The sequence below is a fragment of the Spinacia oleracea genome, chromosome 1, assembly GCF_020520425.1.
Source record: "Spinacia oleracea cultivar Varoflay chromosome 1, BTI_SOV_V1, whole genome shotgun sequence".
In the NCBI taxonomy this organism is placed as follows: Eukaryota; Viridiplantae; Streptophyta; class Magnoliopsida; order Caryophyllales; family Amaranthaceae; genus Spinacia; species Spinacia oleracea.
Window position 1 is genome coordinate 80,123,492 of NC_079487.1, and position 14,425 is coordinate 80,137,916.

General features: G+C 35.9%; 2 protein-coding genes across 3 annotated transcripts; one reads left to right on the forward strand and one right to left on the reverse strand.

The window, feature by feature from the left end:
* Positions 1-262: 262 nt before the first annotated feature.
* LOC110775028 (heavy metal-associated isoprenylated plant protein 21) lies at positions 263-1,621 on the forward strand. Of its 2 annotated transcripts, none has more exons than XM_021979631.2 (3): positions 263-529; positions 816-891; positions 1,212-1,621. In XM_021979631.2, exons 2-3 carry the CDS (start codon positions 837-839, stop codon positions 1,508-1,510), a joined length of 354 nt encoding a protein of 117 aa, XP_021835323.1. In that variant the 5' UTR covers positions 263-529; positions 816-836; the 3' UTR covers positions 1,511-1,621. The 2 variants fall into 2 exon arrangements, with proteins under 2 accessions (XP_021835323.1, XP_021835322.1); XM_021979630.2 differs by having other exon boundaries at positions 273-543.
* Positions 1,622-2,741: 1,120 nt separating this feature from the next.
* On the reverse strand, positions 2,742-3,926 carry LOC110775029 (uncharacterized). The gene is made up of 2 exons (XM_021979632.2): positions 3,091-3,926; positions 2,742-3,017 (listed from the first exon to the last, which is right to left on the reverse strand). The coding sequence occupies exon 1, from the start codon at positions 3,796-3,798 to the stop codon at positions 3,121-3,123; it is 678 nt and encodes a 225-aa protein (XP_021835324.1). The 5' UTR covers positions 3,799-3,926; the 3' UTR covers positions 2,742-3,017; positions 3,091-3,120.
* Positions 3,927-14,425: the final 10,499 nt, after the last annotated feature.

The window sequence follows — 14,425 nt, forward strand, 5'->3', positions numbered from 1 at the left end:
GTTTGCTATTAGTTGAAAATTACTACATATATTAGTCGTATGAACGATTCTGAGTTGTCGAAAGTTCTACCACTACTAGTTGTGTTACATAATTAAGTCAAATTATGCAAGTTACCGTAAGCATTTCTTTGGTTAAAATGTGACCATATAATCATATATGTAATCTGAATATCATTCCAACTCCTCAGTCCTCAATATATTGTTGCTTAGCTTACTTGCTTTACCTTTTTTATTTTCCTTTGAATGGGTATCTAAAAAGAGAGGAATAATTTCTTTTGAGACCACCATGCTTTTTCTACCATCTTTAAGCCAGCCAAAACTAGCTTTTTAAGGGTTATATGCTATGCTGCTATCTCATCTCCAAAAACTAGTCAAACTCAAAAACAACTTGCAAACCTACTCTCTGCTTTTCTCTGCATTAATTTGCATTCACAAAACAACTAAACAAGCTTAGCCGAATTAGAAGAAATGGGCTTCTTTGATCATATGTTGGACTGTTGTGACGCTTCTATCCCCAAGCATAAGAAACGTAAGCCAATGCAGGTGACCCTTCTCATTTTTATTTTATTTTATTTTATTTTATCATATCAATGTTCCTAATTATAATTTCTTCTTCATCTTTTATTTGTTGTCTGATTTCTCTAGCTATTTGATGTTACTTACCTATTGTTTTTATATCTGAGAAGTCATAGTAATGGTATCACATATTAACAGAGGTAACTGGGAGTACAAGTACATTACTTATATTGTCTATAGAGTCTGACAATCCATGTGTCATAGTAATTGAACTAAGTTTTGTTTTCATTGATCAACAGACTGTTGAGATTAAGGTGAAAATGGACTGTGATGGTTGTGAAAGAAGAGTTAGGAACTCTGTCATCCATATCAAAGGTAAAACACTTACTGTTCACTAATTTCATTCTTCCATTTTTCTTTTCTGAATTTCTCTCATGTACGTACCACAAAATATCAGAAATTTTGATGTACACATTTTATAATTTGTCCCAAAAGTTGCTAAATTATAAGTAGTGATTCTTGAGAATTTTTATTATAAATAAGAGAAAGAGAACAAGTATATAAGCACATTCCGAGTCAGATAGTTTGTAATTTACAAGTCTTTTAAAGTGCTTTTTTTTTTTTGCATACTTTACATTACCATAACTTTAAATTTAAATGTAATAATATGTGTGTATATGCTGATATACATATAGGAGTGAAATCCGTGGACGTGAATCGTAAGCTGAGTAAAGTAACGGTGACCGGAAACATAGAGCCAAATAGAGTGTTAAACAGAGTGAAGAGCACAGGGAAGAGAGCAGAGTTTTGGCCATATGTTCCATTCAATGTGGTGTCTTACCCTTATGTTGCTCAAGCCTACGACAAGAAAGCACCTTCTGGCTATGTCAAGAATGCACCTCAAGCTTATGCTGGTCCCACTGATGGACCTCACGAAAAATACACTCAAATATTTAGTGACGATAACCCTAATGCTTCTTGTTCTATCATGTAATCAATCGCCCATTGTATTGGGGTTATTATTAATTTATCACTTAGATTTTTGACACTATATATATGAGGACCGATCATTTAATAAATAATGTTTCTCACACATTTTGCACAATTTTTGTTTTTAATGTTTCATAACAATCTTGCTTTTGCATCCAAATAAATAAAATAAACTAACTTGCTTCAAGTTTCCGACTACGATTACTTCGTCGTCGTTGCTGCTATTGCAAAGCAATCTCAATACCTTCTGTTGAAATTCAAAGATAAAAAGTGCGTCGAAAATCTTCCTGCTTTTCAAAAATCGGCCGGTTTCTAATACAAGTGGAAAATCGAAATTAAAAAAGGCTTTTTTGAATTGCACCGAAAACCGACCAGTTTTGGAAAACCGACAGTTTTTTAGAATGGAGTAATTTATGAAGCTTTTTATTGCACTTGCGCCCGACCAGTTTTGAGAACGCTTCTTCGATTTTTTTCAGCTTTTTATTATCTCTTTGAATTCCTCTTTTATGACCGCCTTTTAAATATGGTTTATGGACAATTATCATTCTGATTACGGTGATTAAGTTGGTCTATTATTTCTCTTGATTTTGGGTGTTAAAAACCCTTTATTATCATGTGCTTAATTGGTTGTTCAATGTCATTAGATTCCTTTAATTTCTTTGGGTTGTTTTGTGTCCCTCTAATTCTATAAATACATGCTTCATTTTTTGAGTTGTTTACAGAAAAAATCACTCTCTTATCTTCTCATTTTCTTTCTCTCTTTTGGGCAAAAGTTCTAGTAACTCCATCTCGCACCCAAAAGTGCCATTTTGTGTTGAGAATTGTGTAAACCTTATGGAACGAATCGGTGAATACAATTGTTCACCCTAATTGCACCGAATCTCGTTTTCAAGGCAGTGGTTTGGTTACCACGGCACAACAAGTTTCGTAAGTCCTACTTTGTTGTTCTTCCTATTGCCTTGAAAACACTTAACTTGCAACACAATGGAAAATTCAACTGAGGTGTTTGAATAAATTGTTTGAAGGGTGACATGATTTTCTAGGCACAATGTAGCGTCGACATGATTTTCTGGTCACAATGGGACAAAAAAATTGTACAAATTATTCTTTTTATATTGCTTCAAATGACTCCTAATATGGTAATTTGGACATATTTGCACTTGGGAGAAAATTGAAGTAACAAGTCGACCATGGTCATTAGCACAATAATATGATACGGATAAAGAGAAATTGAGTAACTAGGAATCAAATAAAATATGTCATTATTATTTTCAATTGAATAAAAGAATCAAAAAATTGATGATCTTCTCAAGCACACAAGAAGTGGTGCTCGTATTATAACCCTGATTTTCCCAGTTGACGACCACAATACCAATATTCTGTCAAACACTTTCTTTTTGTTTGTACAAATTATCAAATTCCAATATATGTGTAAAAAATTAAAAGTCAACCGGACCACATTGCTTCATCCCTCAATCTCAAGTGTTTCCATGTCCAGCATTTCATGATCCCTGCAAATATTAAAACCCAATAAATAAATAGAAAATGGTATAAGGATATAAGAAGAATGATAAAATTACATACCCAATTGTTGTAATTAGAGAATTAATCTAATCAAATTATGCAGAGAAACAACTTGGGAGCAGGAAATGCAAGACCTGCAAACAAAATTAAGCAAAAAGTTACTAAATTATTAGAACACCAAATCTTAGGTTTCCACTTAATCTCAACACTTGAGCTTTTCTTAATCTTCTTGCTACTGTCACAAAAGCTCATCTCCTTTGATAGATCAAAATTAGCCCCTTTCATTCTAAGCTCCTGAACTGCCCGCCCGAGGGCCCGGCTATCTGTTTTCTCTCTCTTCACTCGCTCAGTCACCTTCCAGTACCTCCACAACTTCACTTGCACCAATACCACTATTGCGGCCGAGGTGGACGCCCCGAGGAAGGAAGGTACCCACCACTTATTACACCGGATGACACCCAATTGAGCTTCGGCGGCAGAGGAAGTGAAGAGGAGGGTGGTGACAAAGGCGTGGAAGACGAGGAAGGAGCAGCAGAGGTGGAATATTTCGCGGCGGAGGGTGTCTAGTTTGGTTTCAGCGACGGAGATGCGGTGGGAGAAGAGGTGTTCTTCTCTTTGCCAAAGTTTAAGGAGGAGGAGATGGCCTGGACTTTTCGAGATTTCCATCATTGGGTGTTGTTGGATTATTATTGCTGTTTTTGATTGTTGGTCTTGGAATTCTTCAACAATTGGGATTTCTACTATGTGTGTTTCCTTTGATTCTCCCATCTTTTGATCCCTGCCTCGACACTGAGAACAAAAAAGTACCGAGGGAGTACACAAAACTGTAAATTTACCAAAAAAAGAACTGATATTTCAATAAATTGTAGATTAATTTCAAAAAACTGTGGATTACTTTCAGATTATTGTATCAAAAAGGAAATTTAAGATTTAGACGAGAGAGGAAAGAGGAAAGAGAGAGTTTGAGTGGGAGTTAGAGAGAGAATAAATTACCAGATATTTGAACTTTGGGGAGATTTAACGGATATAATTTGGTTAACGGTCATATTTCTGTGCGAGTTGTGGCAACGGTCATATTTCCTCCCGCTAATGAGTAACCGCTTTGTGAAACGTGAATTAAATTTAACGAATTATGAAGTACACAATACACAGGCCTTTTGTTTAACTGCTATTTAATTCACCTTTATCTATTTTCTGGGGGATTAATAGTGGAGTCCTTTTCACAAAAAAAAAAATAGTGGAGTATGAAATTTGTTTAGGTGTTGTGGGCTTGGGCTACCCGAATAAAGTTGGCTGGGCTTAAATATGGGCTTCCACAATTTTCTCAGCCTTTCGTTAAAGGGTCTGTTTTATACGAAGTACTTGATTAACTACTTGGTGCTAGAGCTGTCAAAATGGTTACTCGAGTCGGGTCTGGTCATCTCGGATCTCGGGTCATGTCAGGTCATTTTATTTCCAGGTTTAGGTCGGGTTCGGTCAGGTTGATTATTTGTCTGGTCATGTCGGGTTATTTTTTTATTTCGGTATATGTCGGGTTCGGGTCGGGTCTTTTCTAGTCGGGTACAATTTCGGGTTTGAGTCGGACTTGTAGCAGTTAATTTCGGGTTCGGGTCAAGTCCAGATCGGATAATTATCGGGTTGGGTTCACTATCGGACACGGGTTAACGGATCCGATAACTATCAGGTCTAGTCAAGTTTAAACCTTATAATTAACTTTTATAAATTTGGTTTAACGCTTTTTACTTGTTCTGGATTAGGTAATTATAAAAAATAATATTAACTTGATTTAAGTTATTATTTAGTTAGGTCAATGATGAATTAAAAATTGATACCGCAAGTGCACGACGTCTGTTGTTAGCAGATACGTAGAAAATACGGGTCGATCCCACAAGGAGACAAGTTATATTAGTTTTTACTCAATTATATAAACTACTAGATTTTAGCCCGTGCAATGCACGGTTTCTATTAAATTGTTACGTTAAAATAAAACTCCTATATATATCAACTGCTATATTTTATATATTAGATTAAATTGATCTATATATTTTGGATTGAATTTCATTTTAGACTTATTTTTAAATTATTATAGTGTTTGATTTTGGATGAAATTGTACATAAGAAATATTAATAATTATTTAATAAAAATATTTACGTGGCACCTAATTATTTATCAACGTGACATTCGACTTTTTAATTCAAAAGTAATTTTGAAGTCTTATTTTTCATTGGCCGAAACCATTAGATTTCCTACGTGGCGCTCTAATATTGGATTAATGTTTGGATTGAATTTATTTTAGATTAGTGTTTGGTTTTGGATGAATTTTATTTTAGATTTATTTTTTAATTATTAGAGCATTTGATTTTGGATGGAATTGTATATATTAGTAATTAATTAATTAATTTAAATATCTACGTGACACCTAATTAATTATCTACGTGGCACTCGATCTTTTTAATTCAAAAATAAATTAGAAATCTTATTTTTCATTGGTCGAAACCATTAGTAATCCTAGGTGGCGCTCTAATAGTTAAGCAAATATGCCTCCTTTATATATGTATATTAGATTTCAATAAACGAAATGTAGAATTTGGTTTACCAGCTAATGAACTAAAGCAATAATAATAATGCGTAATTTATCAATGAATTAAAGGTCTAGGGCGTATGTTCGGTTCACCAAGCTTATACCAATCCAAGAACACAAATTAATTCGACAATGAATAAACTAAGCCGAGTAATTGAAGTACATGTTAATCCTACGGTCGGGTTCAATCCAACATATGCAGTACGGTCGCTAGCATAATCAGAATTGCCAATTGCACCAAGCCTCTAAGAATATGATCTTTCAATTCTAATTCCTATTATCAGATAATCAATCCATGATATTGGCCAATTACATGAATCAACAATTAAAACAAACCAATTGGAATTACTCAAGCAATAATCTATAAAATAACATACGCATAACAATCATGGTATAAACATGGCTTTCCTTACTTAGCCCTAGAATAAAACTACTCGCTCATAATTGAATTAATAAACACGATAGAAATAATAAACATGAAATTCATAATCAAAGTACAAATTAAACTAAGGAACGAAAACAATAATAATGAATTAAAGCAAAAATAATTCTTGAATTACCTCTAGATTGATGAATTGAAATATTGAAAAGCTAGGGTTAAACAATGGAAGAGAGAAGAATAGAAAAAATGACGTGAATAATAATGGGGAAATAAAAGCATAAGGGAAATAAATTAATTCCTTTGAAGTATTTATATGCTTCCTAAATTCTAAAATAAAATAAACAAATAAATAAATAATAGAAGTCGTCAATGAGTGGTTGATGGACGATGACGTGGCAATAAAATACGAGCACGACCGGGCCATCCAAGAGATGAACAAGGGCGTGTGTGCGAGGAGCAACGAAGTGGAAAGCAAGATCCCTTGCTGCATCGAGCCAACGCTCGTTGGGAGAGTGCGCGACGAGGAGCTGTAGCATGCGTGCATAGGCGAGGCATCGAGTAGCAAGGCCAGGTGCATAGGCACGAGATCTCTCGCTGGTCCGAGTGATCCCTCGTTGGGCGAGAGATCCCTCGCTGGCCCGAGAAGCATCCCTCGATGGGATTTGTGCGCAACGAAGCATGGTGGGCGACAACTCCAGCGCTTACGCTGGATTGCCAGCGGGCTAGGCAGAGACAACACAATTAGGGATCGACAAGCAAGCGTGCCCACTGGCTGGGTGCTGGGTTTCACGTGCAAGGGATGGCGAGAGATCTCTCGTTGGCTGTCAAGCCATCCCTCGCTGGATGTTTGAGCGTTTTGTTTATGTCATAACTCTCGTTCTACAATGCCCCTATGGACGTGTGACCTATTCTTGGAAAGCTCTTTAAGCCTACTTTCTAGCCCATTCAAAATCGTCTCATTCGGATATGTAGAACCTGAGGTATCATCACAAGAGTGAACGCTTGTCCGTCTTGATGCTTATAAAAATAACGTTTAGCTTCGTTGTTGACTCAAAATTATCCCAATAGACATATAATGATCCTCGAGTCAACATCTCATTCATTCATCATCCAAATCAACTTTGAACACCTTGAAAGCATCCAAATGACGGTAAAATCACCTGAAATTTTAAAGAAAACAGGAGCGGGGCGTAATAGAGTGCAATAACCCAACTTATGCAAATGCGACTATCAATGCAACTAAAATGAGATGAATGCCTAGAAATGCAACCTCAATGCGCCGAAAGTACCTTATACAAATATGTTTCATCAGTCAATGACAAATCGGGTTGTCAACGGGTCGCGAAAAATCAGGTAACCAGTTGTCAAAAGTTGGGTCAATAACAAGTTTCATCGGGTTATAATCGGTTCAGGTTGACATCGGATCGGGTGTTGAGTCGGGTTCGGGTCATTTTTCGGTCGGGTCAGTTGACTCGGTTCTGTTATGTTATATTTCGGTCAGGTGCCAGGTTCGTGTCTGGGTCATGCATTAACGGGTCGAAATCGGTCGTCGGTCTTAACGGTTTGGATACGGGGGGTTGGGTTACGGGTTTTCAATTTTAACAACGTTTCGGGTCTCGGGTCGGGTCCAGACCCTTAAAAATATTGGTCGATTTCTCGGTTCGGGTCAGTTTTTGACAGCTCTACTTGATGCACATAAACCCTTGGTATATCACGTAAAACTTTAGAAGTTTGGCATAACCACATAAGGGTTTAAATGGGTGCGAACCGGCGATAAATTTGATTTCCTTGTAGATAATTGTTTGTTACTATTCTTGTCATAGGCATGGATCAATGGAACATCAATTCTGAAAGGTTTGCCAACACAAGGGTATATCAATTCTTTTTCAGTACTGGATCATAAAAGTAATGTCTCAATTGGTATATCACGACATGTGAACATGAATAAAAGTTCATGTATGTACTTGCATTACATGGATTCCTTCAATATTGTTCTTGAGAATTTATACTTATTTTTCAATGTACGGGGTAGTAGGTATTGAGCACTATAATCAGTCGTATAAAAAAGGCTCGAACGATCCATAATGAAGTTAGGGAAAACACCAGATGATGTTAAATTTTCAAAATCTTCTGTGTCAAAGGACCAACTCAACCAAAAGCTTAAGCTGATGGTTGAAGCCCCAAGATTAGATTTATACTCTATCACGCCCCCTCATATGAAAGCCCTTTGGGCTTGAAGTGTGGATGCAGCATAGCCCTACTCATACCCAGTGCGAAATATTCCACTTTGAAAGGAGGGGTGGATGAGATTCGAACCCGTGACCTTTGCATCACGTTGGCTCTGATACCATGTCAAAGGATCAACTCCACCAAAAGCTTAAGCTGATGATTGAAGCCCCAAGATTAGATTTATACTCTATCATTCTGGTCTTTCCTTGGATATTATATCATGTATATTGAGAATTGCCTGAGAACATTAGAGATTGCATAAATATTAAATATCTGGTAAGAGTATACTTCTCTTTTATTCCATGAGTAAACTTTGTCGTATCTAAAATTTGTATCTTACATTGTGTCTCCCTGCCCTTTTAAAATCAAGAAGTTCAATATAATCTGTTTATGCCAAATTTCGTCTAGGGGCGACTCTTGGCTTGGGTTGACACTATTAAGCAATTTAATACGGTAAAGAAAATAAAGAATAAGACACGACACGAGGAGATGTTGACGCAGAAAACCCAGGAATAAGGTAAAAAACCGCGGATAGCTATGAGGCTATCAATCCACTATGAATCCTAAATTGTTTAGCTGACTATTTATACTTTGTAAAATAAGAATAACTAATACAATGGATATTTCTGAGTATGAGAATACAATAATTGCTTGAATACTAGAGCCCTTGAGTTTACTTGTGTCTTTGACGTTGCTGCTCTCTCCTTTTATATGTGAATTCTAACGGCCTTATTGGTTGGAAGAATCCCTAAATGATAGGGATCTTCTACTGCCGTTGCCCATGATCTTCTCCAATCACCAACTGTTTCCGCCGCCTTAGGTAATTCCTTAGACTCATTCTACATATACAACGACGCAACACATCTTGGGCTTTGGGCTTGAATCTTGACCTATCTTTGCTTATTTATCTATCGATCGTCGCTGATCCTCTGATGTCAGTGCTATATCACTAGTCCTCCGTCGTCCATGTCTTGTCGCATGTCTTTACCCTCGACTCATTCGATCGACGCGACGTTTTACCTGCGACACGATGATACCTGGTTGACACGACATAAACAGACGTCAAAGCAGTTATGTCGTTAGTACAAAGAGTGGGATAACAGTTTGCCCCCAATTGTGAATTTTCGGGGTCACACGGAGCAAAAGAAACAATTCAATTTCAAAAAACAAACCGTTCACAACTGCCTAGATCGTGGGAATAAACCGTTCGAAATTCTAAAGCAATAAATACCAATCTGCTATAACACCCCGTCAATTCTCTCTTTTCTAAACTAACCTTTTTATATAAAACGTAGATAATTATCAAGGCATTATCGCCTGTGTGAAAACGTAACAGCTTATTCAGAATTTTGCAGCGGAAAACATAAAACTAACTTTAGGTTTATAAATAATCGATTACAGGTTTAATCCCAAAAACCAACCAACGAAAATAAGGAATTATAAATAGTACGACAAGTTTAAAGTCCAAACTAACAAACCAAGTCACTTAGAAAAACAAAACTAAATACAAGCTCTCTAATCTTGATCCCAATGATGCATCATCTTCAAACCTGTAAATGGGCAACGCTTATTGATCCTTAGAGACTGCTCACCAAAGATGGGTCATCACAGGATCAATAAGGCATAGCCATGATCAACACACACAAACAAAGCACGTAATCAGCAAAGCTGAGTACTACATATTGAATCAATAATAATCCTAACATGATTCTATTTAAACGATCAATCCTAACATGATACTAATAACACATTAATGAGGGCAGGCAAAACATATTAATTTGAAGATCACCCTTGACTAGACTGGACTAGAACTCTTATAACAATAATATTATCTTAATTGAAATAGACAATGGACCGAGTTTTCTAGCTAGAAACATCTTCACAAAGGAAGACGAGGTACGGGCGCGACTTCGTAAACCCCAGTGACCTGCGATATCGAGGAACTTTTGAATAAAAATAGGACACGGTGATCAATCCGGTTCGAGGAAAGGCCATGGGCTACCACCATGAACCCCAACTCCTGTTTGTCCGTCACTTTAGACGTGCACAGTCTAAAGCTATTGCTACTCAGTTTCACTTTACATGATTTACAAATTGAAACCCTGTTATGACTCAACAATCACATAAGGCATACAATCCACATTTATTCACAACTGTTTTTATCTTGGAATTAAGTAAGTGATCACAAAGGCATCAAACAAGACTCATTCCAATTAAATCCAACCTTTCCTTTAATACTGATCAACCCCTCTATACGGGTATAAGGTTTCAATTTACTAAACAAGGTCCACGGCCCTCATAAAGTAGTGAAAAGCTAAAAGGGAACAACGATCAATCGATCTGAATCAATATATATAAAATAATCTAGTGTTCCAAATCAAACATGTTTGCATCAATCATCCATACTAACATGTTATAATTCTCATAACGAAATATATGTTCAACATGTCCATCCAACAATATTAAACATGTAATTCTAACATAACCAAGTTCATCAACAAATTTCAACATGGATTCAACAAATAACACACATTCCAAGCACACAGGTATGTACGTACCTTGTATAAACAAATTGATAGGCTACTATAACAATCTCAAGGGTCGCCTACAAAGAATTTTCCACCTAAAAACAACCAGTAAGGGTTCCCAATCAACTTCTAATCATTCACAATAATAACAAAGCATTCTAAATACATCCTAAACATATTTAGAACCTTCCCCAATATCAAAACTCGAGTATTTGATTTCCTAGCATAATAATTATTGAATCAATGATTGAAATTCGTTGAAAACTCTTCGCAAACATCATACTTTAAATTTTCAGCAACATAACTAATTTCAAACTACTCCAAAACATAATTAACATGTTTGAAATCATAAAAATAATAACTTTAATAATTTATCATCATCCTACTATGATTTTAAAATTGTTAAAATTAAAATTCATGCTTTAAATAATTCAAATTCTCATTTCAATCAAACTATGTAAATCTGAAATTTAATAATTCAATTATGTAAAAATATAAATTTGAAATTCATAATTGAATAATAAAAACTAATCATTTAATTCAATAAAACATAAATTACATAATTAAAACATAATTTAAAACATTTAAATAACTTAGGGATTAAGAAATTAACCAAATAAAGGTTTAAGGAGATGCTGGCCGGCGGCAAGGGAGGCGCGGCAGCTAGCGGTGGTTACGGTGGTTACGGTGGTTGTTGCGACGTGGCTGGGTCGTGCGGTGGCTGTGCGACAGCAAGAACACAATTGAGGAGAGCAAGAAATACAGCCGAGAAAGGAGAACGACAAATAGCAAGAAAACGAAAGAGAAAAGGGAGAGGACTACCGTGCAAAGGGGTCGGCGGTCCAGCAACAGTAAGGTTCGCGGCGGCTGCTGGTGGCGAGGAAAACTCGTGGTGGTTGTGTGTAGCTGAACGAACAACAATGATTAAGGGGAAGGAACAAAACTGAAACCAAAGGAGAAGGACGAAAGAGAAAATAGAAGGTGAAGGAGTTACCGGCGGTACAGGCGGACGACGGAGGGGAAACGCCGGCGGTGGTGGCGGCGGCGAGGACGGCAGCAAGGCTTGAGGGTTTGATGGTTCACGTGGGTTGCTGTAGAAGAGGAGGGTTTTGTTTCTTTTTGTTTTTTTTTTTTTTTTGCTTTTTACGTGCAAGTGAAAGAGGGAGTAAAGAGTTTTGGGCTTTATCATTTGGGCTTCATCCAATTGGGCTAGAATTAGGATTTAGTCTTAGTATTTGAATTCAACACCGCTTATGATTGTTTTCTAAATTCAAACGTGTTTTCGTAATTCAAAAAAAATCTTTTCAACATCGAATTCTTAAATTATTTTAACTTCATAAATCGTTGAAATATTTAAAACGTATAAAAATAAGGACTTTTTCATATTTACCACCTACAAAGTTTCACATTTTTATGTTTACCACCTTATAAGTTGCAATTTCACATTTACCACCTACAATTTATCAAATGTTTTATAATCACCTCCATTTAACGGAATTCATCCAATTTTCCTTCCAAGTGGGTCCCACTTAACTACTTCCGTTATTTCATAAGGATTACCTTACTCCCACAATCTACTACCCTTCTTTTAACATTACTGCTTCCAAGTTCCAAGCTAATATCTTTTCCCTTTACCTCAAAAAAAGCTAATATCTTTCCCCACATTTTCATCCTCTCTGATTTGAGGTTTCTGGGATTTTTTTTTCCAATTCTTCGAAACGATTATCTTAGTTCTCTGATTATCTGTGTTTATGTAAGCACCATCAACTTCTAATTAACAAGTACAAATTTTCTTCTTCTTCTGAAATATAGGTTCGTATGAAATTTAGGGGTTTTATTTTTCACTCAATTATTGAAATTGTTGGTAGATATGATCAATTTAGTCCATGATAAAATAATTGAGATTGTTAATCTGTCTGGATTTTTTGTCTTATTAAATTTAGGGTTCATATAGAAATAGAATTAGGGATTTTCAAATTTTTGCTTAACTGTTGAAATTTTTGGTAGATAGCATGAATTTACTCTATGATAAACTATTGAAAGTGTTAATTGTTGTTGGATAGTTAAAGAAACGACTCCATACTCGATGTAATCACACAATTGTGTTCTTTCATGTCTTACCCTCTTGCTTGATTTTCAGTTTTCTGGGTGGTTGTACGTGTATATTATGAATGAAATTCATGAAGATGATAAAGGGAGGTAGTTAAGTGGGACCCACTTGGAAAGAAAATTAGGTGAATTCTGTTAAGTGGTGGTGATTTTAGAACATTTGATAGATTGTAGGTGGTAAATGTGAAATTGCAACTTATAAGGTGGTAAACATAAAAATGTGAAACTTTGTAGGTGGTAAATATGAAAAAGTCCTAAAAATAAATATTCATTAATTACATATTTATTTCTAAAATCCGTAAATTCTATTTAAATATAATTAATTATACGTTAAAATATATTAATAAAATTTATAAAATTACGGGAGATTACAATCTACCCCTCTTAAAAGAAGTTTCGTCCCGAAACTTGACACGAAAATTCACACATTTCTCAAAAGTTTCCAACTTATTCTTACTGGAGAAGTACTTGTGCCCCTAATGTGCACATTTTTCCAACTTAAAGTTGCTTGTGTTACTCGTGAACACCTTTTTTTCTTATGCGGAGAATCTATGTAGTTTGCACCAACATGTATAAGTTGCTAAAAATGAGCACGAAATGCATAAAATTGCTATAAAAATAGGTAAAAAGCGCGAATTTCTATCGCATTCTACCCCTCTTAAAGAAAACGAGTTACGCCCTTGTAACTCATCTCAGGGAATACTTTGGATATTTCTATTTCAACGAATCATGTCCCCAATGCTATATGTCCACTAAAATCGTAGCAAGTGGGATTTCTACATTTCTTTTCTCACAATGCCTCAACAGGTGCCATCTTAAAGCTCACATAGTAACTATTGTTGCAAGAAATTCAATCGACTTTAGGTGGTCAATAACACAGGTTTTCAACATATATTCTATTGTTTGGTTAGTCCTCTCAGGCTGACCGTCAATTGTAGGGTGGAAAGCAGTACTCTTTTTCAACGTTGTCCCCAGGATTCAACTGGACCTTATTGCCAAAATTTCAGACTTTTGTGCTCGGTAAGGATCTTACATGTTGCCCTATAAAGGTAATGTCACCAAATATTTGCAGATAACACCGTAGCAGCTAGCTTTAGGTCATGAGTAGGTTAATTAGCCTCGTAAGGTTTCAACTGACGCGACAACGAGTGCGGAGGTCAAATGCTCCTTTAAAATCTGGAAAGCTTCCTCACATTTCTCACTCCACTTGAATTTCGATTCCTTTTTCAACAAGTTGGTCATTGGTTTTGCTTTGTTTGAAAAGTCTTTCACAAACCCCCTATACTAGTCAGCTAGGCCTAGGAAACTTCAGATATCAGACACGTTCCTTTGGAGTAGGATCTACAGAAACTCCTTCTGCTCAGCTTTCCCTTTCTACTAAACCTCATTACGCCTTTTATGGATGTATAACTCTTGGGCTTAACTCTTAGCAATTTCACCAATTGATACATTCCCATATTTTCAAGACAACAAATGATTTCTAACGATCTTGGACCACTCGAATCTTCTCTTAATTTATTCCCTTACGTAACGAAATTTTCAATCAATTTATGAAGGAAATAATG

Bases quoted from the DNA above. Each gene is read 5' to 3' on its own strand.
- LOC110775028 (XM_021979630.2), top strand. From the start codon at position 469: ATGGGCTTCTTTGATCATATGTTGGACTGTTGTGACGCTTCTATCCCC. The intron at 544-815 runs GTGACCCTTCTC...ATTGATCAACAG, and splicing joins AGAAACGTAAGCCAATGCAG to ACTGTTGAGATTAAGGTGAA. The intron at 892-1,211 runs GTAAAACACTTA...ATATACATATAG, and splicing joins CTCTGTCATCCATATCAAAG to GAGTGAAATCCGTGGACGTG.
- LOC110775029 (XM_021979632.2), bottom strand. From the start codon at position 3,798: ATGGGAGAATCAAAGGAAACACACATAGTAGAAATCCCAATTGTTGAA.